The 26,348-nt window shown below is 45.7% G+C and overlaps 1 protein-coding gene and 1 long non-coding RNA gene across 5 annotated transcripts in view; one reads left to right on the top strand and one right to left on the bottom strand.

Moving 5' to 3' along the window:
* The window catches only part of LOC135981580 (uncharacterized), a 116,162-nt gene that overhangs the window by 8,607 nt on the left and 81,207 nt on the right, over nucleotides 1-26,348 (top strand). The gene's annotated exons all lie outside the window — the stretch shown is intronic.
* LOC101943538 (indoleamine 2,3-dioxygenase 2) lies at nucleotides 1,822-22,188 on the bottom strand. 4 transcript variants are annotated; one of them, XM_005286558.4, is made up of 10 exons: nucleotides 21,930-22,186; nucleotides 17,549-17,644; nucleotides 16,188-16,307; nucleotides 15,506-15,624; nucleotides 14,972-14,986; nucleotides 14,150-14,249; nucleotides 13,152-13,269; nucleotides 9,391-9,442; nucleotides 5,722-5,870; nucleotides 1,822-3,519 (listed from the first exon to the last, which is right to left on the bottom strand). In XM_005286558.4, the coding sequence occupies exons 1-10, from the start codon at nucleotides 22,029-22,031 to the stop codon at nucleotides 3,155-3,157; spliced, it is 1,236 nt and encodes a 411-aa protein (XP_005286615.3). In that variant the 5' UTR covers nucleotides 22,032-22,186; the 3' UTR covers nucleotides 1,822-3,154. The 4 variants fall into 4 exon arrangements, with proteins under 4 accessions (XP_005286615.3, XP_065440791.1, XP_065440792.1 ...); XM_065584719.1 differs by lacking the exon at nucleotides 17,549-17,644 and having other exon boundaries at nucleotides 21,930-22,188; XM_065584720.1 differs by lacking the exons at nucleotides 17,549-17,644; nucleotides 21,930-22,186 and adding an exon at nucleotides 17,271-17,509.

The following is a 26,348-nucleotide window of genomic DNA, read 5'->3' as shown; positions in this document are numbered from 1 at the left end:
ATCTCTGCATATTGATCCATGGAGTAAAAAATATTTCCATCCCCTTAAAGGTCCCATCTACAATGGGAGCCTTTTAGCAGCATTTATAGCAACTCCTGAGAAGCAGAGACCAGACCTGCAAGAAACATTGAATTATAATGGAAATTCTCAGCATACTTTAAAGAGTTCCCTTGTGAAGGCATGGAGCTGATCATAACACTTTAAAAGGGGATGAGGGAAAAATAGAACTTAATAAAATTTTAGGATTTTTTTTTATATATTTTTAAATTCCTAGAAATCTCCCTGACAACAAGAGGGTTATTCAGAGCTCTTTCCGAAAGGTCTGATCTTTCTCTCCTTTCAACAGCCATTGCTGCCTCAGTACAGTTTATAATGCAGATTATTGTAGCTATCTCTTGTTTTGAAATCTACTAAATGTGTCAGAATTGCAGTGGCTTCCTCCCCACCCCTTTTAATGACTTGTCACAAATGTATTCTGATTTATATTTTACATCTGAAAACTATTCTGTGGATCCAACATTCCTGGCAGCATCAGGGGCCGGAGTCTCCACTGCCATGTTTCTCGTGCAATCGTTTCCATTAGTGCAAAGTGACTGTGAAATGGCAGCATTTTAACACCCATCTTGCACTGGCTGAAATGACTGTGCACGCATGGGGCAAGGCACCAGAGAATCAAGTCCTAAGGGAGTTACTGTGTCTCTAGGTTCCAAATGGAATAAATGGACATGGGTGTACCACACTCGTTGGCAAGATAAAATAACCAGGCCCCAAGGGGAACCCCTTTGGCTGCTGTTTAATCCTTTGTGAGGACTGTATGTGAGTTTATGGCAGGTCAGGTCCTGGGTTTGCAGACTTCAAAGCTGTGGACTGCACATGTTCAGATTGATTTGTCTGTCCCACAAAATGTTTTTTCCTGGCTGGTTTCCAGACAAGTCCTGCTACCCCGTGAGCTCTAAACATGATCTGGGACCTCACTGTGACGTGCCCCTCACCCTGGCATCCAGAAGCTTTAGGAACGCATTGGTAGTGATACTTAAGTGCTGACAATCTGCTCCGCCTCTACACTGTGGGCCTTAACCCCAGGGATTTATGGCTCAGACACAGATAAGATGCATGGGAGACTAAGAGGATGGACTGAATTTGACATTTCTCTGCTTTTTTCCCCCCCGCCCCCCTTACCTGGGCTCTGTTGGATGGAGAAGGCAGCGTTCGACTGACGTGGGTTAGTGCTTACTACCTGATGCAAGAAGTGAGTGTTTAGGAGGGATTTGGATGAGGAGCCAGGACGATTGGGGGACTTCTCTGTGTGTGGAAGATGGCACAAAGGTGGTGGCAGTGGGAGGAGGAAAGCAAAGGGACTGAGCCTGGCGTGGTGGGCAGAGAAGGGATACGATAAACACTAAACTCGATCTGAATGATGGAGGGTGACAGATTATGACATCCCTGGTGCAGTAGACAGTGCAGATGGACCCATGCGAGTGGACTCTGTTGTCCTGTGGAGAGGCCAACAAAGCCAGTGGGTTGTTTCATGGATGCAAGAATCCATTTGCTGGACCAGAGCTGAAATTAGCAAATGAGACTATAGGTCCATGGAGATCAGGACTTTCGAGTCCTGTGTCCAACTTCCACTGAAAGTCAGATTTCGCAAGGCCCCTTTGGGAACCCCAGGGAGAATTGCCACGCTCCTTTATCAAGGAGAACTGAGTCCCCTCTGCTCTTGTGGCAGACTTGGGTTTCTCAGTGACTTCACAAGCGAAGGGACTTACTGCTTCCCTTATCTGTAACACCCTTCTTTGCAGTAACAGTAAATAAATGAGGAGCTTGAAGGAAAAAATATTTTTAATAATCCTGATTTTTATTAAGCAATTTAATGCAACTGACCTTTAACTACAACTCCGGGAGCAGGGAAGAGGCAGGACGCCAGTGCCATCTGCTTCCACGGAGATTGCACCTAAAGCACTGGCAGGATGTGTGCTTACCCCCACTTTGTGCCAGAACAGGCTCCTATGGGCTGATCGTACCCAGAGAGCAGTGAACTACCAAGAAGTGCTGCTTTCTGAGCCTTTTAACGGGTGCCACATTTGCTCCATATCTTAAGCTTCTTATAAACCCGGATACTCTGCTCCCTTTGACAGACAGTCTTGTAACATTTATCAATTCTACCAGAAAAAAAAAATCCTTAGAGATTCATAGTTTAAGGTCAGAGATGCCCCCCCTTATTCTTCTGAGCCGCGCAGTCTGGACTGGCTTCCCCCAGCAAAGGAGGCCATGGATCTGTTTTTATGATTATTACAATCGGTATTGTTGAAGCTCCTGCTCCTGCTGAGCCAAGGGGTGAAAAGGAATGTTGCTGGCAGCCTGAGAGTGGGTAGGAAAGCTTCCATGCTGCTCAAGCACTTGCTAGTATTAAGAGACCGTTCAGGATGAATGTTAGTTTGGAATAGTGACCACCTTTCTCAGAACTGGGGGCCTAATACTTGGACCCCTTAATCTGTATTCAAGCTCCAACATAACTGGCCTGAATTTTTGAGTCTCTCTCTTAGCCCCCACCAGCAGCCACCTCAGGCCACCTGTGACTCTTGTCACAATGTGCTCATCATGGGAGGGACTTCTTGCCTTTGGATCTGCCAGGCTGCTAAGCTGCAGGAAAGTTCTGCAGCTTCCTGTCTGAATGAAGGTGAAGCAAAGGGGAAGTCCACACAGGGATAAAAAACCTGTGGCTGGCTCAGGTCAGCTGACTCAGGCTTGCGGGGCTAAACATTTGCTGTGTAGACATTCGGGTCAGTCCCAAGCTGAACGTCTACACGGCGATGTTTAGCCCCACAAGTCTGAGTCAGCTGACCTGGGCCAGCTGCGCCGCGCCACAGGTCTTTTATCCCTGTGTAGACATACCCCATGCATCAGATGGGCAATGGTTTTCTTCTAGTGAATCACCCCAGCGTTCGCTTATTCCCAATATTGAATGTCTTTTGTGTGTTCATAGAAATGGGGCATAGGATGCTCTACTGAAGATGGACCTTTCAACTGGGGTGATCCCAGCCAGATACTTGCGTTTGCGCCTGTGCCAGGATTAAAAAAAAAAGCTCGTTTGGTCTTAAGCTTGCGCACTCCTCTCGTCCCTAGTAAAACGCATGTGGCACGACAGCGTTTAACACTATATTATCCCTGCTCTCGTCGTGTCCCTGACGCTCTTCAAGAAGCTCAGGATGCCTGAGCCACCGGTGCCCCTCTCTTGTAACGACGAAGGCGGGTTAATCTGAAGGCTGCCCACCCAGTGGCTTTCCTTTCCTTTCTTGGCTTTGGCATTAGCGGCTGCTGTGATGATGAACTTGGTGACAATAGCAATGTGGTAGGTTCTCAAGTCTGCCAGAACGGACACACATTGGTTGTAAGCTATGCGCAGCTTTTCATTTCCAGAGGACAGTATATGTTGCTTCAGTGAAGGGGCAGACTGGATTTCTTCTATGAAGGCCCTGTGGTGGGGTGGCATGTAATCCCTCATCCGGTGGAGAAATGCAGCTGCAAAAGAGCAACAAAGGAAGAGGTGAATCACTTAGCCAAAGATGGGAAGGGGGAGCTATTAATTGTTAAAGCGAATCTTGACAATGCCCAGGGAATACTTTAATATTGGAATTTGCATAACCTCTAGCCCACTGTGATTAGTTCTAGAGTGCTGCTGACAGGTGCTCTCCTGATTTTCCTCAAAATACCCTGCCAAGCACTCACTGACCTGTCAGAGCACAGAATACTAGCTGTGGAGAATTGACATGGATCAATAAGGGATTAGATTGAAACCCACCCAGCACTTTTGCATTTGTGACCTAAGTCAGATTTGCCTGCAGATCCCACGCATAGAAAACAAGCCCATATTCCCAACTGCACCCAGAACTCCAATCCATTGCTTCCCGGTAGCCACAGATCTTGGTAGGGAAGGTAGTGCCTGAGTCTCTGTCCCTTGATGGTAGCAGTGATGGTGACTTGCTCTATATCCTAAGAGGGCAATTGGAGACAACTTTTCCAGGCCTGGAGGCTATTAATCAGTGGCACCTTACTGAATCCATCATATCGATCCTGTTGCAACTCTACTCAAATTAAAAGTACACAAGAGACACTTAATGTAATATGGTCTCTCTTCACAAATGCATGCGGCTAAATATCCCCAATGAGTAATATTTGCTCTGATACCAAGAAAAAAATATCCCTAATAAACCAAGTGCATGCAATAAATCTGGAGAGATACTGTAGTTCATTTAGCCTTGCTTAAGACTAAAACACTATCCCTTTCCATTCTTTATGTTCTTTCATGGTATATCTGTGTAACTGGGGGAAAAAATAATCAAGAGAATTAAAAATATTTCAGTGCCTTGTTTTTTAAAATGATCAATATAAATTGCGGTTTTCAGCATGAGCCTGTTTGTAAGAGGCCCTATTTATAGTTCAGATATAAGCCAATGAAAAATCACTTTGAGCATATTCAGCTCAAATCTGCTCAGACTTTAGAAAAGTCTCTAGTAAAACTCTGCTCTCTTTAATAATTAATGCTTCACTCTGGTAGCAGGCTTCATAGTGCTTTGCAAGGTTGGAAAGCCTCAGCATCTCCATTCTACACGTGGGGAAACTGAGGCCAGGGGCACACTGTGATTTGGTAACACAGCTAGAAAACTAATCCAAGAGTTTCAGGTCCTGTGGGTGAAATTCAGCCCGAGGCCGATGCACCACTGCTCTCCTCGAAGGAGGGCTTAAACCCGACTTGTGGTGGCACTCTGCAAGGGGTGGCTTATACCTAAGGTGCATTTCCTAGTCTGCCTTCTGAGGTTGAGGATCTACTGCTGGGACAGTGTTCGTGTCTCACTGAAACGGGCGCAGCAGAAACCTCCAGCATGTGTAAATTACTTTTCCATCTTTGCTGCTGCTCCTCATTCCTCATGCATCCTGTTTATCTCCATGAGGCAGGGACATGAAGTCATGCATCAAGCCCTTTATTAACAACATGTACAGGCAGCTTTGCTTCCCCTCCCCCTTTATCTCCTTTCACTAGAATAGGAATAAATGGAATGTGAAAAGAACCCCTTCCCCCCCCCCCCCTCGCAGTGCACCACTAAGGTTACATATTTAACCCCAAAGCCAATGGCCACTCCTCGCCCACATGTCCTCGTTTCAGTTCCTAGTTAGGCTAATTATAAACAGGGCCGCCAAGAGCAGGTTCAGGCCCCGGTGGGGGAAAAAAAAAATTTCGGGCCCCCCAGCAAGGGCGGACCGGCTAAACAGGGCCGACGAGGTGGGGGGGGGGGGGGAGAAGCTAGGCCCCGGGCCCCCTTCCGGACCACTGAGCCCCAGTAATTTGTACTGGCTTCCCCCCCCCCCCCTCGTCGGCCCTCTAAAGTGTGTACATGGGGGTAAGTTGATGTTACTGGCAGCCTCTGAAGTCTTGCACTTCCTGCCAGTGCAGTGTCCATATATAACCTAGACAGACCTGTTTTGGTTTGAATTATTCTATTAATTAGGGCATGCCTTTGGGATTTGGTAATGGGGCTGCCAGAACCTGGGTTTAATAGACGTTCCCTTCAATACATTGTGGAAGGATTTCTTCCCAGCTGACACAGAAGCAGGTAGATTTTGAGACAGTCTGATTTACACAAAGCTTTATCCATTCATAAATATACCTGATACAGAGCCACAGTCATTCGTTTAAACAAATAAGCAAAGTGTTGTTTGACTTACTGCTTTCCTTGCTATGACGAATTGTTAATAACTCATCAAAGGCATGAAGTACTGTGCTCTGTGCTGCGCTCCCTCCAGAATATGACATAGGCTCATCAGAAACTCCTTCATATATCAGCCCTCCTGGCATTGCTGGGTTATCTTTCCATCTTAACGAGAATGCAAGGCAGTAAGAAATGGTGCTTCCGTGAGCTAAGAACCCTACACAGGCTAGATGGAGTAAGACTCCTCGGTAGGACTCATACATCATCTCGGGGCTAACCCTCATTTCAAGTCAAGTCCTCAAATGTTAATATATTACACTGGAAGAAACTGAACATAAGATGCATATGTAACAACAAGTTCCTTTCATGCCTCGTCCTCGGATACTTCCCTTCCCCATCCTGTCTTTGTCATCCCATGCCATGGCAGTGTAATGCAGACTGCAGCGAATCAGATTAGGGACCTGCCATTTTTCTGTAAAGTGATATGCTCGACTGTTGTGCTGTATGAATAATGAATACAACAAACCAACAGCACCAATACTGATTTTTTTCCCTTGTATTTAAAAATATAACCCATCTATCCCATCTCAAGAAAATTCACCAGGAGAAATAGGTGATGGTACTGGGGATGAGCCATCAAAGACCGCTGCAATAATCCTTGTACGCCACCCAGACCTGTGTCGTCATCTGCTGGGTTAAATGCTGCGGAAAATGTGCTCTGGGTAGAAGAGCGCTGTGTGTGTATCTAATGACGCTCATGCTGTGCGCTTGTTTGTAAACTATCATTTAGAACCTTCTGTAGCCAGATGTTGAAGATGCTCATGAGATCAACAATGCCTATTTTAAGCCCTTTGTTAACAATCGCATCAAGCAGAATGACGACAGCTCGGATTTTCTCGGCTGCCTGGAATACTCAGAAGAAGCAGAACACTTGCGCAGGGCCACAGTGTAGTGGGGGGGAAGGGTCTCTATTGAAACAGGATTTACATAAAATGATATTTTGGCAGTGACCAGTATGGTGGTAAAGCATTTTATCAAGATAAAATCCCAGGAGCCAAGAGTTTAATTCCATTCTGTGTAGTTCTTTAGGAATTAAAAGGGGTATGGCTTTTTAAAGTGTGTGTGTGTGTGTGTGTGTATTCCTCAGCAACAGAACACATAATTGCAAGGAGCAAGCTCTCAAGGTAATATGCAGGGATTGGGCACTCAATTCTCATTAACCTCCAGGGCGGTTACTCTCAAATGACTGTGTAGTGGTCTTAAAATGTAACCTTAATTGTCTCAGACACCAAGAGCATGCTGGTTCATTGTAGTAGCCCCTGGACTGCTGCATAATGGTGATCAATCCATGGTTTTGAAACCAACCTCTCTCCCTGGTAATCTCTCTCAAATTCTCCTTTTAATTTATAGTGCAGAGCTTACAGGTTTGCTATGAGCTAAAATTTTCTAAACAACTCTTCCTCAGCATTGAATATTGAAAAGTCATGCCTGTTAGACTAGACGGCAAGGGGGGATTATTAAAAGAGCCAAAGGATAGTTAAGCTCCTATCTAACCCGCCCCGTCACTGACTTTCAATGGGGAGCTGGAAACCTAGCTGCACTTTGTGTCTGGAATCTCCTCCTACATTCCTTGCACCAGGGGCCTGTCTTGTTTTCCTATAAAGCACCAGGCTTGACTATGCGATAGTGTGAATCATGGTAGTGGAAAGCATACATGCTCTGTCACCTGAAAACGAATTTCATAGAATATCAGGGTTGGAAGGGACCTCAGGAGGTCATTTAGTCCAACCCCCTGCTCAAAGCAGGACCAATTGTAGTGGTATCACCCCAAACCCCATCACTGTTGCTGGGACACTTGTGTTGTTTGATTTTGCTAAAAGGAAAATAGCAAAATAACATTGCTGTATTATTCTCAGATCTTCTGGGTTAGGAGAGCATTTGAGGCAGATATTACTAAGTCCTAAAAGTTTTTGTTTGTTTTTTGTTTTTGGGTTTTTTCTTTGTCGCCTTTCCTTAGCATAATGATTCCTCTGGATACAGAGTAGGGACAACCTCCATTTCCTGTAATGGAGTGCAGGGTTTTACCTTTATGTGATGTAATTCCCCTACCCTCACAAAAAACACTAGTCTTGAGCAAACCAATCAAGTGGCTAGTCGTGGTTTTTCCTGACCTGATGTGCTTTTTCCACCACTGATTCAAACCCTGCAATGTTTGCTTTATGCATCCATTTTTACAAATGGCTGAAAGCTCTGAATGGAAAGGGGCAGGGGCAGGAAGCAGGATTTTGGAAATAACTCTGCTGTGCCGTGAAAATATCTCCTGGCTTCTGAAGAATGTATGTATTTAGCTGTTTATGTTACTGAAAGGTTGCAATTTTGGAGGTTTCAGTTAGGTGTCTGTCTGGGGCTGACCCTCCCCTTTACTTTAACTTCCAGGAACAGCTGTTATACAAATCTAAGAGGCAAAATAGTTTTATCATCAAACCTTCAGTTATTTTTAGCTCTCCCAGAAATACATTTATAGTAACCTCCAGTCCTGTGCAGTTTATAACAGAACAGAGTTTAAAAGGCCTGTATTTTCAGGCTGCCAACCTTCAAGACAAGGTCAGTTTAGATGGAAAACTGAAGAAAATTTAAGATGCAGCAGGCCTTGACACGCAGGAACACTGAAACCTGTTACAAAATGAAAATTAGCAACCCAAAAATAATACTGGTATTAGAGTAACTTTGAGAGTTCTGAGCTCTCCAAGTGAGGATCTGGCATGACAAAGGCGTTTTGAATGAAACTTCAATTATTTCTGAGATCTATCTCTTTGCTTTACACAGACGAGTGGTGGTGGGTTTTTTTTGGTTTGATTTGTTTTTTTTTCTTTCTGTTAATGAGCAGCATCCTGTTTAAAACAGTGGCAAGGTAATTTGTTAATGTGATTCCATGGAGAACCGCATTTAGCAGAAGAGACCTACTGACCTTCCAGCAATGTCTATAGAGACTATATAGCACAAGGTCAGGAAGAGAGAGCTGAAAGTACTTAGACTGTAATCTCTTTGGGGCAGGGACTGTTGTTTTGTTCAGTGGGACAATGGGGTCCTGTTCCATGACTAGGGCTCTGAGGCAGTACAAATAATTAACAATGTGTCCAACAAAAAACCACCCATCTCCCAGGGTTGCTAGCTGTGTTAAGAACTCTTCATGATCCGTTTCCGTATGATTGATACTAACAATGTTCATGGTGCAGAGAACACCAGGGGTCGGGGGGAGGGTTGGTCTTTTGAAAGGCAGGGACAGATCATGGGGAAAGGCAGAAGAGGAACTCTGACCAGCCATTGTGCTGTGCTCTCTTGCTGATCCAGGTTCCTGTGACCACTGTCTCCATATATGAGAAGTTTGGGATTGGGGCATGGTGGAACACACCTGAGTCCCTGTGATATCTTCAGCCCATGCGTTGGGCTGGCCCAACATGGATAAAGCAAACTAAACATTCCCTTTCCAAAAGAGAGGTCTCTTCTCCTCGTGCCTAGGCACAAGGGCGTCACTCACTATAACCCGAGTTATCCCTGCCACACGAGAGAGACTGTGGCACCCAATGTACCTACATTAGGGCTGCCTTCCTCCAACAGCCTCTTCTCTACCCTTGGGAATTGCTGACATGATCGTTCCAGAGGGAAATGGGCACCTTGTACTTACCCAGACAGAAAGATCCGGATCACGGCATAAAATATTGCTGGATCCACATAATCTAGGAAAGAAATCAAATTGTGATGTTACTCCAAGCCAATGGCAGTTAGTTACATCTGCATCAGCCTTCCCGCATCTCCCATCACTTCCTTCTCAGTCTGAGTGAGAAATGCCCTGAATCTTTAGAAAAACAACTTGCGGAGGAGGCTGGAATGCTGTGTGCTGCCACCGTCCCCCTCCAAAATGTGACCTGGCCCCTTTAATGCTCCCGTAAGCTTCATTCATGGCACTGAACATTCACTTGAAATAATGGAACTCCAGGTACTGCAAGCTGTTGCACCACGTGATTGGCTGATGAAGCAGAATTAAGCTGTCTCTGGCCAAGAGCTCAGTAGCTTGGGCTGTTGCTCATATTGCTGTATGGATTCTTCCTTGACGCTGTGATGCTGGCTCTGCCGTACTCCTGAGACTTCAGTACCATCCCGCTGCCTTGGCTCCTGCTGGCTGAGAGCTGTAAATGCTCTCAAGGGCACGTTTCCCCCATATCCTAGAATATCAGGATTGGAAGGGACCTCAGACCATTTAGTCCAAACCCCTGCTCAAAGCAGTACCAATCCCCAACTAAATCATCCCAGCCAGGACTTTGTCAAGCCTGACCTTAAAAACCTCTAAGGAAGGAGATTCCACCACCTCCCTAGGTAACCCATTCTAGTGCTTCACCACCCTCTTAGTGGAAAAAGTTTTTTCCCTAATATCCAGCCTAAACCTCCCCCACTGCAACTTGAGATCATTACTCCTTGTTCTTTCATCTGGTACCACTGAAAACAGTCTAGATCCATCTTCTTTAGAACCCCCCCCTTTGGGTAATTTGACAGCAGCTATAAAATCCCCCCTCATCCTTCTCTTCTGCAGACTAAACAATCCCAGTTCCCTCAGCCTCTCCTCATAAGTCATGTGCTCCAGCCCCCTAATCATTTTTGTTGCCCTCCGCTGGACTCTTTCCAATTTTTCCACATCCTTCGTCTAGTATGGGGCCCAAAACTGGACACAGAACTCCCAGATGAGGCCTCACCAATGTCGAATAGAGGGGAATGATCACATCCCTCCATCTGCTGGCAATGCCCCTATTTATACAGCCCAAAATGTTGTTAGCCTTCTTGGCGACAAGGGCACACTGTCAACTCGTATCCAGCTTCTTGTCTACTGTAATCCCTAGGTCCTTTTCTGCAGAACTGCTGCCAGCCACTCAGTCCCTAGTCTATAGCAGTGCATGGGATTTTTCCGTCCTAAGTGCAGGACTCTGCACTTGTCCTTGTTGAACCTCATCAGATTTCTTTTGGCCCAATCCTCCAATTTGTCTAGGTCCCTCTGTATCCTATCCCTACCCTCCAGCGTATCTACCACTCCACCTAGTTTAGTGTCCTCTGCAAACTTGTTGAGGGGCAATCCATGCCATCCTCCAGATCATTAGTGAAGATATTGAACAAAACCAGACTCAGGAACGACCCTTGAGGCACTCCGCTTGATACGGGCTGCCAACTAGACATGGAGCCATTGATCACTACTTGTTGAACCCGACGATCTAGCCAGCTTTCTATCCACCTTATAGACCATTTATCCAGCCCATACTTCTTTAACTTGCTGGCAAGAATACTGTGGGACCCATTTAGTTCTGTCTGTCACCGTGGGTGTCTGAGCACATTTCAAATGTGTTCCGTGCAGCAAACGTGCTCTCCCGACCTAAGCACGTCAAGGTAACTTCACTTGAAACCAACGCATCGCAGTGTCTATGCCTGTCTGTGTTCCTTGTCAGTGCAGGATCACGCTGCTGCTGGCAAAGTCTGATTTGCAGCCCGCTGGTGACAGCAGAGAATCACAGAGGGTTAAGAGGTCAGTGTGGCTAACATTACCCCCCGCTGTACTTGAATCTCCATAATGGAGAGGCGGGGGCATGAACATCTGGTAAAGCCAGGAGCTGTTGTATAAAAATAACTGGTCATTTATAAGGATGTGTAATAAGAGGTGCAGCCCGAACTCCTCTCACACTTAGACCAGGGGGACTCTCATAAAGAGGGCCACGTTGTCCACCGTAGGGACAATCCTGGTTTGGGCCCTACCTAGCTGCAGTATCTCAGACAATTAACTGTAGCTGTGTGTGCTCCATGGAGCCCCTTTCTGTAAAATAGTCATCTGCTTCACAGAGCTTAGTAAAACCTGTGTAGGGAAGTGATTTGAGGTCCCTGGGTAGACAGTGCCATGTTAGCATTAAGCATTCACTCCTCTGGAATTCACCTATTTCCATGCCAGGGGACAGACACCAGCCTAGCCCTTCGCTCCAGCTAAGCAAGGCTGGTCTGAGCTGCTCTGGAATCAGAGGGGAGTTGAAGAGCAGTGAGAGGCTTTTCAGTGTTGCTGCTCTGATTGTCTCACAAAACTCACTTGATTTTATTCAGGACTCTTGCTGAGCCATACATGCGCACACACATCCCTGCAGTGTCCTGGGAATATCTGTCTTATATTTGATTTTCTCCAAGCCATGATACCTGCAGCCCTGTCCCTGCCTAGAGTCTTTATACTCTGAGTCCGGTGGCACCTTAAAGACTAACAGATTTATTTGGGCATAAATTCTCGTGGGTTAAAAACCCACTTCTTCAGATGCATGGAGTGAAGATTACAGATGCAGGCACTGTTATAATGACACATGGAGAGAAGGGAGTTACCTCACAAGTGGAGAACCACTGTTGACAGGGCCAATACAATAGTCCACTCCCAATAATTGAGGAGGAGGTATCAATACCAAGAGAGGGGAAAGTTGCTTCTGTAATGAGCCAGCCACTCCCAGTCCCTATTCAAGCCCAAATTAATGGTGTTAAATTTGCAAATGAATTTTAGTTCTGCAGTTTCTCTTTGAAGTCTGTTTTTGAAGTGGTGTGGGGTTTTTTTTTGTTTTTGTTCAAGTATGGCTACTTGTAAATCAGTTATAGAATGTCCAGGGAGATTGAAGTGTTCTCCTACTGGCTTTTGTATGTTACTAGTCCTGATATCCGATTTGTGTCCATTTATGCTTTTTGCGTAGAAACTGTCTGGTTTGGCCAATGTACATGGCAGAGGGGCATTGCTGGCACATGATGCCATATATTGCATTGGTAGATGTGCAGGTGAATGACCCTGTGATGGTGTGGCTGATGTGGTTGGGTCCTCTGATGGTGTCGCTAGAGTAGACATGGGGATAGAGTAGGCAACGAGGCTTGTTACAGGGTTTGGTTCCTGGGTTGGTGTTTCTGTGGAGTGGTGTGTAGTTGCTGGGGAGTAACAAATTTAACACCATTAATTTGGGCTTGAAGAAGGACTGGGAGTGGCTGGCTCATTACAGAAGCAACTTTTCCTCTCCTGGAATTGACACCACCACCTCAATTATTGGGAGTGGACTACATGGACCCTGACTGTATTGGCCCTGTCAACACTGGTTCTCCACGTGTGCGGTAACTCCCTTCTCTTCATGTGTCAGTATAACAGTGCCTGCATCTGTAATCTTCACTCCATGCATCTGAAGAAGTGGGTTTTTAACCCACGAGAATTTATGCCCAAATAAATCTGTTAGTCTTGAAGGTGCCACCGGAGGACTCCTTGTTGTGTTTGTGGATACAGACTAACACGGCTACCCCCTGATACTATACTCTGAGTGCAAATGTATTTCTGCTCCTGTACCCCAATGAATTCATGCTTGTGCAGTGATCTAAAGACCTTTAAGTGTGAAGAAGTATTATTACCGTGCATCCGTTTCAAAGCATCAGTCATCTCTTTAATGGCCTTTGCCATCTCTTGCAGGGCCTTATGCAGGGCCTCTTTGTCAGGCTGCAGGATGGCATTACCTGCCTGAACAACGGCCTGTAAGAGAACAGTGGAAGAGCTGTGATCTACTGGAGAAATGCGGGTTTATGTGCCCTCGGTGTGCCTCTGGGCACACTGCCCCTTCTCTTCCATTGGGACCAGCTCTCCTTATCTTATTGGCTCATTCTGAGTTCACCTGGCAGGGCTTTCTCACCTTGCCATGGTAAGAGAAACCTAAGCAAATTGCCATCGTGCAGATGGTTCTGAATTCCAACCCCTGAAACCCTGCAGATGCTGGGACGAGATCTCCCAAACCAAACCACAGGAGAGATGGGGGTTGTGTGCCCATCAGTGCGCCCAATACAGGATTGCACAAGTGACTTCCTGAGTAGTGGCAGACACTGGTCTCCATGGACGTGTTTGTGACCGTCTCTGTTAATCGACAGCACAGGGGGAGCATGGGCAGTAGCAGTGCAAGCATCCGTATATGTACGTTCTACACAAACACAGAGAGAACCTTCCCCCTGGGAAACACCTGCTAGGCCATGTAGTTCTCTGCCAAGACTGCTAACAAAGAAGCCTGTGTCTTCTGAGAACAGCCGCCCCTCCTCTTCCAGGGGAGCGGCCATTTGTCAGGCTGGGGTACTACAGATCTGGGCCAGGCTGGAACACGTGACCCTTCATCTTTATCTTCTGTTTAATTCCTAATAAATCTGACTCAGATTGGATTGTGTTGACTGACTGCAGGGCAGACCACCCTTTGTTTGGGGGGGGGAAAAAAAGACACTTTTGACAACAGGCCATCCCGCTGATACCCGTGACCTCCTGTCCGCTTTGCCTATGTCTGCAGATCTGAGTGAATTGCATCCAGAGTCGTAAAGCATTAAGAGAGAAATGTTTGTCCACCCAGGAGGGCGCTGTATGAGTTGTACTGTACCTTAACCCCAGGCGCTGCTGCCTTCTCAACAAGGAGAGTAACTAGAATGAATCCTCTCAAACTCTCTCCGCCAGGCAGTGAAAAGATAGTGTCCAGATTCCTTTAAGGAGGATAATTTTGAAATCACATAACATGTGGAGATTGAAACACACAAATTCTAGGAATGAGACTAACTGGCCCTTCATGCTCCTTCATTGCTCTGAAGTGCAGCCAGGTTCTAGCCAGACCCTGCAACACAAGTGGTGTTTGCCCTAGCTTTGGGCAGGCTCGAGTACGCTACAAATATTGCTGCTGGTTAGGTAGCAGTGTGGGGATATAAAATACCTTCCTCCTCTTTATCCCCTTCCCCAGCCACCACATCCGGATTTGGGAGAGGATGCCACACACTGAGAACCCACCTAACATGCCCAAGTCTTTGGGTAGTCAGAGTGGAAGACGTCTGCATTGCAGATGGCAGCACCTGCCTCCTGTGCAAATTGCAAGTGGCGCATACGTCCCACTGCCGGCCCCTTAGATCGAAGTGGGGCAATGCATGCTGGGGCATGTAGGGTCTGATTTTTTTCAAAGGAGCTCAGCACCCTCCATGCACCCAATGTGCCGAGTCCATCGTCTCCACCATCCATACCTATGTGGGGTCACATAGAGGCCACCGAGCTGCTGCTATGTGGCACTGGAATTCCTCTGCCCAAGAGTGAGCTGTTACGTTGTGCTCATGTAGCAGGAGACAGATGTAAACTAAAAAGAGCCCTGAGGTGATGGAGCAAATAATTGAATTGAAACAAAGCTAATACAGTTAAATAAATAAGCATATTAGATACTTACTCAATTTCCAAAGGCCTGCAGGAGTTTCGGGTGTTGACAGCAAATGTGCAAGAAAAGGAAACAGGAATAACAAATCACTATATAGAAATGGAATCTATTACCAAAGACGGGGGTGGGTGCGTGTGTGTGTGTGTGTGTGTGTGTGTGTGTGTGTACGCTTCAGAATGAGATTTTTGTCCTAACACTGATGTTAACAGTAATGTGGTGTTGACTCCTGTTTTCCTGTATGCGCACACCACAACCCCCCTCAATTGACACAGAGCTGAACTCTCCCACCAAACCTGAAAAGATCTTTGTAGGGAATATTTATCCTTCATGCTAGCCAGGCTCAGAACGGAGTAGGACAGGGAGTATTTTAAAGGATTATCAAAATGTCAGAGCTAAAATCTAAATCTAAATGGACAAAAATGGTCTTAAACCTTCCTGCTAGATTGACCAATGGTTGCATTTGTGCTGATTTGATACCTAACAGAACCACTTTAACAACTCGATTTCACTCTGTCCAGATGTAGATTTCATTGTTCTTGCATTTACCCATTAAGATTCTTTTTCTTCCAGTTCGCTAGCACAAAATCTGCGTGAACCAGGATAGGAGGCAGTCCCAGCATCTGAGAGATCTCCCAGTAGGGAACAGCAAGGTTTCGTGGCAGAAGCTGGAAGACACAAACTTGTGCTTATTCATTTTCTTCTGAAAATGATCCACTTGGAATGTTAAATGTAGCAGGCTCCTCGTCTGCAGGGCACCGGGGGCACCCTGGTCTCAGACACCAAGAGTACATCTACGCTGCAAGAAAAGGAGTGTTCTTAACTCGGGTTGAAGTAGCAAGGAAGACCCAGCAATCTGGGTTAAAGTTAAAGCCTACAGGGAAGCTGGGGTTTGAACTCAAGCTGCCAACCTGAGTGAAAAGCCGAGTTCTCATGTCTTTGCTGCCATTTTAACCCAAGGTAAGACCGTTCCTTTTTCTGCAGTGTAGAAGACAAACCCTCAAGCTGCAATTTGCTATAGATGCTGACTGATGTCAGGTAAGTTCAGAACTTTGTAGCTGGCAATAGCACAAGCAGTTCCCAGCTCGGCATGGACTCTCCAGCTCTCTGCAGGTACAAACATTTTACCTGAAGGGGGCCATTCTGCTGCCTATTCTGGTGGCATTAATCTGAAAAGAGCAAAATCTTCATGGCTTCAAAAAGCAAATAACCCGTTTGGTGCTGCTTTTACCTTGACGGTTCCCTCCTCTCCTTCTTGCCAGACGAACCCCATCGTGATAAAGCTGAGTGCAAGGTGGGCCAAGTGTAGCTCTCGGTGCCCTTTGAGATGCTGACTGCTCAGCTGGGGCATCTGCCAACGAGAAACATGTGAATAAGGCATTTTAGAGTGTTAAAAATTAACACCACCAAAGATCTCAATGCACTCGGCCAACTCCCAGTGCCCTGGGGAGATATTCTCCTCCCATAAACTGAGGCCCCAAAGCAAAGTAATTTGCTCTCCATCACAAAACAAGTCAAAGTCTGAGCTCAGAACAGGACCCAGGCATCCTGATGCCCATCCCTGTGCTGTCACATCTGTGAAATATCCTTGCCATCTTCCACACAAACGGTTTCTCTGCTCTGCTCAGCCTTCTCTTTTCTGCCTTATAATACGGCTTATTACACTGATGGAACTTCTCAGTTGTAGCACTACTATATGGTAAGCCCCTGGTCTTTTTAGAGCAATGGCTCTCATCCTTTCCAGACTACTGTACCCCTTTGAGGAGTCTCTCTTGCGTACCCCCAGTTTCACCTCACTTAAAAACTACTTGCTTACAAAATCAGACCTAAAAATACAAAAATGTCACAGCACACTATTACTGAAATTGCTTATTTTTCTCATTTTTTACCATATAGTTACAAAATAAACCAACTGGAATATAAATATTGTACTTACATTTCAGTGTATAATATAGAGTAGTATAAAGTCATCGTCTGAATTTTTTAATTTGTACTGACTTCACCAGTGCTTTTTTATGTAGCCCTGTTGTTAAACTAGGCAAATAGCTAGGTAAATTGATGTACCCCCTGGGAGACCTCTGAGTACCCCTGGTTGAGAACCACAGTTTTAGAGCAGCTTTGAAGAAAGGTGTTCTTCCCTCTCAGATCTGGTCTTTTAAAAAAAAAAAAAAAAATCAGAGCTAATTTGAGATTAAAGGTGCTGTAGCAAAGCTCTAGATGGAGGAATCTGGAATAGTTCCATGTTATGATTAACTCCAAAACCTATTTGCTTTCTAGCTGAAATGATGAGTCCTGGCCCGTCTTTGTGCTTTACCTCTAGTGACATCTGAAGGAATTCTCTCTGTATTACACACTGTATAAGAGAAGCTGTGGGTGGCTTTTGTTGTTGTTGTGTCTTTTTTTTTAAACTTTTCTCCTCCTTTTGGTTTTTTAATCCCGATACATCGGGATCTATGTTTTCTTAAATGTTTGTTTTTAGCTTTGTTTGAAGATGAGGCTCCAGTTCTGCAGGTGCGGAGGTGACTGGCACCAATATTAACTTGAGGTTAATCCCCAAGAATCTTGAATTCAAGCAGAGGGTTAAATAGGCACCTTGTACACTTGTGAACGGAGCTGATGGCTCTGGATCAGGTGAGGCAGGTTGTTGGCAATCTCCATCCAAGGCCCATAGGGAGCAGGGAGTTCGCTCTAGAACAGACAAAAGGCCTTAAATCCTCAAACAATTCTGTTAGGAACTGGTGCAATAAAGTCATTGGCTGTATCTCCCCATTGACCCCTAATTTGATGAGCAAGTTCATGATTGGGGTAGTGATGGATGCTATGGGGCAGGAACAAGGGGCATCCGCAGAGTTCAGGGTGGTGTGACTGACGTAGCAGGCAGGACTGCGGGGTGGGATTGATGGGCATGACTGGTAGAACTGCATGTTCAGGGAATCCAAGAGTGGAGTAACAGGGAATTGAGGAGTGTCTGGATACTTGCACAGTGCATCATCAGGCAATATCTGGCTAATTATTAGCCTGTGTCCTCTTTCTTCATGTTAAATGCTGTGGTGCTTAAAAAGAGCAGTGGTGTGTGTGTGTGTGTGTGTGTGTGTGTGTGTGTGTGTGTCCCCTATTTCTGTGGGGAAACAATAAAGCCGCCTTTCTTCAACTGGAAAATCCTGATCCTTTCACTGTATTTTGTATCCACTGATTTTTCATGAAGAACAATTCCCTTCGGGGCCACATGGCTTTTATATTTTATCTGGGATCAATGTAAACTAAGTGGCTATTTCCTGGTGTGGGATCTGAGCAGGACGAAGATTTAATGGAGTTTTTTCTGCTTTTAAAAATGCCACTGTAATGACCCAGTGATAACTGATGTGAAACAAATCGCTTGTTCTCTCACCTCTTTGCCTCCGGTGATCCCAGTGATCACAGGCAAGTTAAAGGAGAGGACAGGCTCATTTCCTGACACTGCCCAACATCACTCCCATTACTTCTGCCTTCCCCAGATTCTAAGGCATTTCCGTCTTCACTGCAGCGAGGACCCAGACAGCACGGTACTAGCTAGGGTGACCAGATGTCCCGATTTTATAGGGACAGTCCCGATTTTGGGGTCTTTTTCTTATATAGGCTCCTATTTACCCCCACCCCCGTCCCGATTTTTCACATTTGCTGTCTGGTCACCCTAGTACTAGCTGACTTGCAATCCGTTTAAATGAGCTTCTTTTCCCCCTTCATTCAAGGACGGTTGATGGTATTTAAAACACAGATGCAAAGTAGGGAGTGTATTGTGGAGGTGCCCAGCATGCAGGGAGGGGTGTTCCCCCATGGTGCCAGTGGGGGGGTATAGGGCTATTTTAGGATTCCCCCAATGTCAGTCCCTTCAATCTCCATTAAATTAGAATTGAGACTTTTTTTGTTGTGTGTTTAGCACAAATGGAGTCATTTTCTTAGGTTTCTCACTCCTCTCCTGGGAGTGAGGCTTTATTCGGGAATAGCAAAGAGAATTGCATGAAAAACGGAGTAGCAATTTGGCTACACTACCGAGCTCAGGTTAGCCAGCATCTGAAACTACCACTCAGCTCAGCTGAGCTCCCTGAAAAATCCAACCCCTCTGGTGTGTCTGCCCAGCCATTATGGTGCACAAGACTTTCAGGATGTCTTATCTCTGGGGATGGGTGTGGAACTTTTACATTATCTCTTATGTGCCAAAAGGGGAAGAAAATGAGCTGCTGCTGCTGAAAGTACTTTTGTGATGTTTCGGGGCCTGCAACGAGCAGATGGGGCAGGGGATCTGGCTTGAACTGAATTGTTTATTTTCTGGTATTGCTGAGCACTTTCCAAACAGACACAAGCACAGTCCCTGCAGGGAGAATAGAATTCCTTCCCCGCAGAGATGCACACACCAAGGGTGCCACTTTTAGTGACTGTACATAATTATGATGATTCCATTACCATCGCAGCATATTGTAGCTTGGCTCTAGACCAGTCATTCTCTGCAATACAGACAAAGAACAGACCCAAGCAGGCAGCAATCCCTGCATTGGGAGCTGCTTGGCTGTGACACGTTCAACGCCTCAGCTAACACAGTATTGAAAAACCCCAAGCATTCAAAAGCTGAGTCAGGCCCCAGGTGACTTACAAAGAACCCAATATTTTAAGAAATCTCATGGTTTTTATTTGGTTTCTGATTTTTTTAGCTTTTATAGGGGTCACTTGTTCAGACTTACTCTGCAAAGCTTTTGTTGCTGTTGTTTTAATGACAGATTCTTGTGTAGTAACATGTCTCTGAGAGCAGCACGTGAGGGAAATGGAACTGCTCTGTAATAATTGGTGAACCATGTATATTGACCTAGTTACTGGGATATTACTGATGACTACATCGGTTTAGATTAATGAGGAGGACTGTAAGGAAACTGAATGGCTCAAGATAATCCACCCCTTGGTAAACACTTGAGGGTTCTTGAGAGATGATGGTTGAACTATTAACTTTTGAAGACTGTTCATCCTGGCTCCAGGCATCTTACAAAACGGGTTTTGATGAGCAGGGCCAAAGCCTGGAAACCAAAAGATCAAAAGGGCCGTGGCAGTTTAAAAAGGGAGTCTGAGGGGGGAGTGGTTGTTTGTTTGTCTGGGTGGAACCAGACTGATACGTAGGACCCGTTGATGTGCCTGAAGAAATGAGGTCTGCTTGGGGATAGTAAGCCTTTTGGTAAGATAGACAGGTAGAGACTCTCTTTAAAATCCCTTTTCTCTAAAGGCTTTGTTCTGGTTGCAAAATAGACAGACAGCCTTCTGAACAGTATTGTCTGGTCCCAGTAATCCCCACGAGGCTCAGACTCCCAAAGGAAAGAACTGCATGTGCCAAACCTAGTCCGACCTGCAGGCTAGGCATGGTTGATATGCAGGGTATATCGCTCAGGGCTTGGTCTAAAAGGGGGAGAATTATGGAACTCCGCCCCGAGAGAGAGAGAGAGGCCTGAGGCTGATATCTGAAGAGGTGCAGTCCGAGACCAGGAACCAGGGAGAGGTGTAGCTAGCCATGTAATCGCACCACTGGGACTTTAATAACAACCCTGAATAGCGTGAGAATTGTGATTTTTATCACAAGTTGGATACAACTATGCACCAACATTTATAACCATTTCGCAGTCTGGTAATCGCCTTAAATAGCACCACTGTGACTACCCGGGACTCTTTGGTTCCAGTACTCGGTTCATCTGAGAGACTCCAAAGGGGAGTGGGTGTTCATAGAAACATAGGGTTGGAAGGGACCTCTAAGTCCAGGCCACTGCGCTGAGGCAGGACCAAGTAAAGCTAGACCATCTCTGATAGGTATTTTGTCCAAACTGTTCTTAAAAAACTCTAGAATAGGGAGGTTGTACAATCCCCATCATTGGAGCTTAACTATCCTTGTAGGTTAGATATTCGGAATAACCTTCTAACTACATCTCCCTTGCTGCAGTTTGAGCCCATTAGTTCTCCACCTTTCTTTGGTGGACATGGAGAACAGATGATCCCCATCCCCTTTATGACAGCCCTTCAAATATGTGAAGACTGTTGTCTCCCCTCAGCCTTCTTTTCTCAAAAGCAAATATGGCCAGGATGTGTGTGTTTTTGTTTGTTTGTCTGGTGTGTCTTGTTTTTTTTAATCTTTCCTCGTAAGTCAGGTTTTCTAAACCTTTTATCATTTCTGTTGCTTTTCTCTCCAATTTGTCCATGTCTTTCCTAATGTGCTGTCTCAGTGTGTGCAGAGGGCAATCAATCCTGCTGTTCTGGCATTTCGCTATCTGCAGAACATGGTCTTTTTCCAGGGAAGGAACTGGAATGTCAGTTACCATCCTAGTGACTGTAAATACAATAACTTTAAGGGTCCGATCCTGCAAGGTTCTGAGCAGGTGAAGCCAGTGGGGTTGTCAGCAATTAGTATTAGAATTTTGTAGTATTGGGCCTTTTAAGTGCTGGCACTGTGATTTAAACACAAGCTATTGGATATTAAACTACACTTGTTTAACTTCCCTGTCTGTATCATGTTTCTCAACGTTTTACTTGCATAATCTTGAATTGATTTCTCGGCATCCCTGCAAGCTTCTGCTCAAGGAGTACCATTTATAATTTGCTGTCATTTTTTAAAAAGGATTAAAGCTGAAAGTCTGTATTCTAAAGCTCACTCTCTCCCCTGTACTCAGACTGACTAAAAATCTGTAAATAGAAGATCAATTCTTTGGTGTCAAGTGCAGGTTTCATTTCCCCTCTCCTCACAGCTTGCTCCTGGCACTTTTATTGCTTTTTAAGAATTAGAATCTTGTCCTCTATTTAATTTGTTAAAATATTTAAGCAAAAAACAAATTGTATTTGTGTATAAATATTAGTAAATGATTCAATTATAAGCTATTGCTATAGAATAAGAAAACTGCCCACCAACCCTTCTGTTGGAAAGTGTTGTATTTCCCTTGATATGAATGTCTCGTATAGAGAGAGTCCCTACCAGAGGATTTGGAAGAAGGAAGCCATAATCTTCAGAGAGATGAAATCTTCTTAAAGTAAAAAGCAATGGTTTCTCCTCGTTTTTGTTGTTATTCTCCATCATTAGACATATGAACTCGGCCTCAGTCTGGGAGAGTAAAACCTACTGCATAAGAGAAGGTTCAGACTCTATCTGGGTGCTGGCCCTGCCATAGGAAGCATCAAATAAGCACACTGATAATGTGCTGAGTAAGTGAAGCATTTTCCCTGGAATCCAGAGGTACTGAACCTTTGTCCTGGGCCTAGATTTCTCACTGTCCAGTGGCCAGTGGATCTGAGTAAACATGATTAAAGGTTGCTGATAAGGCCGAGTGTGGAGCAAACTCTAATCTAAGCAACATCCCCTTATGGAAAAGTCCTGTAGAAAGATTCTCAACCTCTGTTAAGAGGTGTGTGTTTTCTGGATACTCCTGTGAAATTTTGATAAAGAGCTAAAGACTGACTTGGGAACCTTATTAAAAATATCACTCTAAAACCCCACAGAATTTAACGGGGCGGGAGAATATCTACCAAGCCCTATTGGTTTAATTCCAAATAAATCCAATAGACATTATGGAAAAATCCTATGTCCATTCGTAACCAAAAATAAGCCCATCAGAGAAGGCGCATGTCTCCGTTGCACTAGGGTGCTTGTCATTTCCTGTGCTGTAGCAAAAGATGGCCTGTAGTTGATGCTGGCAATGACTCGCAAGTCACCTCCTCTGACCTGCAGCCAATGCGATCTCCAGACACTGCAGTTTCCAGTAGATAAAGAGATGCACCTTATATGTATGTTGCCATCCTAGCAATGTCAGTACAGGGAGATGTATACACGCTGTGTGGACTAGTAGAACAGTAGGAACGTGTGTCAAGAATGCATGGGGACGATCTCTGCTGGCCGAGCATTAGCACTGTGATACAGGTAGCTGGTGTGAAGCCAGGAGAGAGGGAGACCTAGAATGGGAATGGGTAAAGTTTGACTCACTAGATGGTTTTAAGCAGGGCCTTTGCTTACTGCATCCTAGGCCGTCAGAAAGCGGTTTAAGGATCTGGCCTTCAATAAAAAGGATCAAATCCTTGGCTTGAACCTCTGAATGGTGGTGCAGGAAGACCACGCTGCATTGTGATCTGCACAGGGCTGGCAAGATAAGCAGGTCAGGCTGGGTCAGTGGTTGCAGGGGAGACATCCTGTGGGACCCTGGACTTCGTTTGGAAATATTGGTGATCAAATAGGCAGGCACTTCTCTGCTCGGAGTCAGCTCTGCCTGCCCCCTTAGTTACCTCAGCTGAGGGTCCACCCCTTCATGCTCTGATGTAAGATCCCGAGGCATGTTCCCAAAGCAAACCGCAAGTTCCCTGTAGGTAACTATGTTCTGCCTCCTCCCTAGCCATGCCCCTCCGTTCCAGCCGTGGATACAAGAGTCCTCTCCCCTCCTTTGAATGGCTGTCATGCAGGTCTGGGGTGTGCAGCAGCTGCGGGTGTGTGTGTGTGTGTGTGTGTGTGTGTGTGTGTGTGTGTGTTCGTGTTCCCAAGGAACTGCCTTGGAAAGGAGTGCAATAGTTGGCTGAACGAACTTCAGCCAGCCTCTCGCTCCTCTCTGATAGCTTAGACCCTCCCCCCGCCTTGTAGGAAAGCCGCCCCTGTTGCCAATGCCAAGTGCCCTGTGGCCTCTGTTATGTTCACTTGTGTCAGTTACAGTCCCCACTGTAGTGCTGTTGTCCTGAAAATTTGACCCAGGTGGCTCCCGCAGTCTGCTCTGCAAAACCTGGCTCCGTAGCGCGGCCTTTCCTGTGTCTCCTGGGTGCTCTTTCTGATAATGGCCTGGGGGAGGGGGTTTCAAATTATTTCCTCTCCTCCTCCCACACAGTAGTCAACACAGCTGCTACTGCCCATACATGCAGATGCCAGCGGAATGGCCAGCAGCCCTGCCTTCAATTTCTTCCCCCACACCCCAGTGCGGATGAGCTCCAGCACCCCTGTAAAGGATCTGGGAAGCCTGCCTTCCCTCTGCTGCACAGCAAACATACGCTTGTGCTTACTGTGGCCAGAGCAGGACTTCCCCTGCCTGTAGCCGCAACCCCAGTGAACCAGCTTACCTCAGCCCTCCATGCTGAAGGTGAGGTCCCAGCGAGAGAAGCTGTGCACACCTCTCCATTGCACGTGGGTTCTTGGCGTAGCTTGCTTGTGGCTCTGCAACTGGGCACCTTAGATATTCAAATTTGTCCTATTACTGGTCTTGGCTCAAACTCCAAAGAGCAGGACTCTCTTCCTCCGGCTGTGCAGCACCTGTAGGGGTCATGAAGAAGTTTGGGACTAGATCCTTGGTGAGTGAAAATCGGCCAAGCTCCATGGACTTAGCTGGATTTACACAAGCTGAAGGTCTAGCCCAGGGATCAGCAATCTTTCAGAAGTGGTGTGCCGAGTCTTCATTTATTCACTCTAATTTAAGGTTTCGCGTGCCAGTAATACAATTTAACGTTTTTATAAGGTCTCTTTCTATAAGTCTATAATACATAACTAAGCTATTGTTGTATGTAAAGTAAATAAGGTTTTTAAAATGTTTAAGAAGCTCATTTAAAATTCAATTAAAATGCAGAGCCCCCTGGACCGGTAGCCAGGACCTGGGAAGTGTGAGTGCCACTGAAAATAAGCTCGTGTGCCATAGGTTGTCTAGCCCTTGGTATCTCCATTGTACTCCCAAAGAATTACCCCACAGGGACTCTAAGCACACGGCGGGCTATTGGAGTTACATGGACTCATGAGGACACTAAAGTAGCATCACAGCATGTTCATCTCCTAAAGGAAAAGGGAGAGCAGGTTCTGTGGTCCTTAGTTCTACAATTTTTTTTTTTTTTTTTTTTTTTTAAAGACGACCCATTTACCTTCAAGCTTCCTCTTGCTGTCTAGAATGTGACGGGTCCCATTGGTAACTGTTCCTTTGGTAAGGAGATCTACACCCCACGTGTGTGTGGGGGGGGGAGGGTGTTGTATTATTTGTAATGCGGTAGCACCTAGAAGCCCTGCCTGAGATTGTGCAGCCCCCAGATGCATAGTGAGAAAGTCCCAGCCCCAAAGAGCGCGCTCGCTCGCTCGCTCTCTCTCTCTCTCTCTCTCTCTCTCTAAATACAGTAACCAGACAAAAGGTGGGAGAGGAAACAGAGGCACAGAGAGAGGAAGTGACTTGTCTGAGGTCACCAAGCAGGTCAGAGGCAGAGCCACTGCAATAACTTAAACAGAAGTTATGGGCTTGAAGCAGAAATTACCAGGTGAGGTTCTCCTGGTCTGGGTTTTATACAGGAGGTCAGACGAGATGATCATAATAGTTCCTTCTGGACTTGAAATCAGTGAACCTAGGTTTCCTGACTCCTAGCCTGGTGCCCCCATCTACTGACCCAAACTGCCTTTCCTCTGGTTGCAGGAGCTTTTAATCAAGCTCAGACACTGCACTGGAATGAAAAAACAGAAGTTACCATGATGCTAGGTACAGATCCTGTCAGTGCTGATTCCTGTTGGCTATTGTTCCAGCAAGGCCCACAGTTCCCTTTAAGCAACCCTGGACACCAGCCAGGCAAAAGGGCTGTAGCCCACGAAAGCTTATGCTCTAATAAATTTGTTAGTCTCTAAGGTGTTAGTCTCACAAGTACTCCTGTTCTTTTTGCGGATACAGACTAACACGGCTGCTACTCTGAAACCTAAAGTATTGTGTTCTCTCCCCAAAGGGAACAATGTATGCTGTACTAAGCACAGGCTGTATCTTAGTCTCTGTGCTTGGATAAGGTGCTGCTGATTTACCTTGCCTGTGCCAAGGATATTATTAGCACATACTTTAATGGAAACCAAAACTGAAGCTGCTGTCACAAAAATAAGCATCACAGCAGGGCATAAAATAATTTCCTAATACTTGTTTCATGTCACTTGAGGATTTCTTTGAGGTTCCAGCTAACTTCCTAATGATTAAATGTATGCTAATGTTGTTATGAATTTGCCAATGCCAAATAGAGCATAAGATACTAATGCCTGTTTTAATTTGCATTAGTAAATTACATGCTGCTAATGTGCTTGTCACTGGAGCATAATATGCATCTGTACCTACTGCATGCACCCAGCTAATGGAGTATAACAAATAGCTATTTATGGGAGGGTCATTAGAATAAGGCTATGTTAATTTCCAAGCTAATTGTTTCAGTGATACATGGGAACAAAACTCCCTGCCCACTAGGTGGCTAATGCAGACAAGGCTAAGGCTGCTGTCTGATTAGGCAAATGAGACAAGACTGAGCAAACTGTAAAGAGCCCGAGCAAACTCTACTTAAGTGCAGCCCTGCTCAACGTGTTGCCCACGGATACCAGCCCTAAAGGAAGGGGGACTGAGTTGTCCTAACTGAATGTGAAAGCTCAGAG

This window comes from Chrysemys picta, chromosome 2, assembly GCF_011386835.1.
Source record: "Chrysemys picta bellii isolate R12L10 chromosome 2, ASM1138683v2, whole genome shotgun sequence".
Taxonomy (NCBI): Eukaryota; Metazoa; Chordata; order Testudines; family Emydidae; genus Chrysemys; species Chrysemys picta.
Note: the sequence above shows the minus strand (reverse complement) of the source record. Positions and strands in the feature narration are given on the sequence as shown.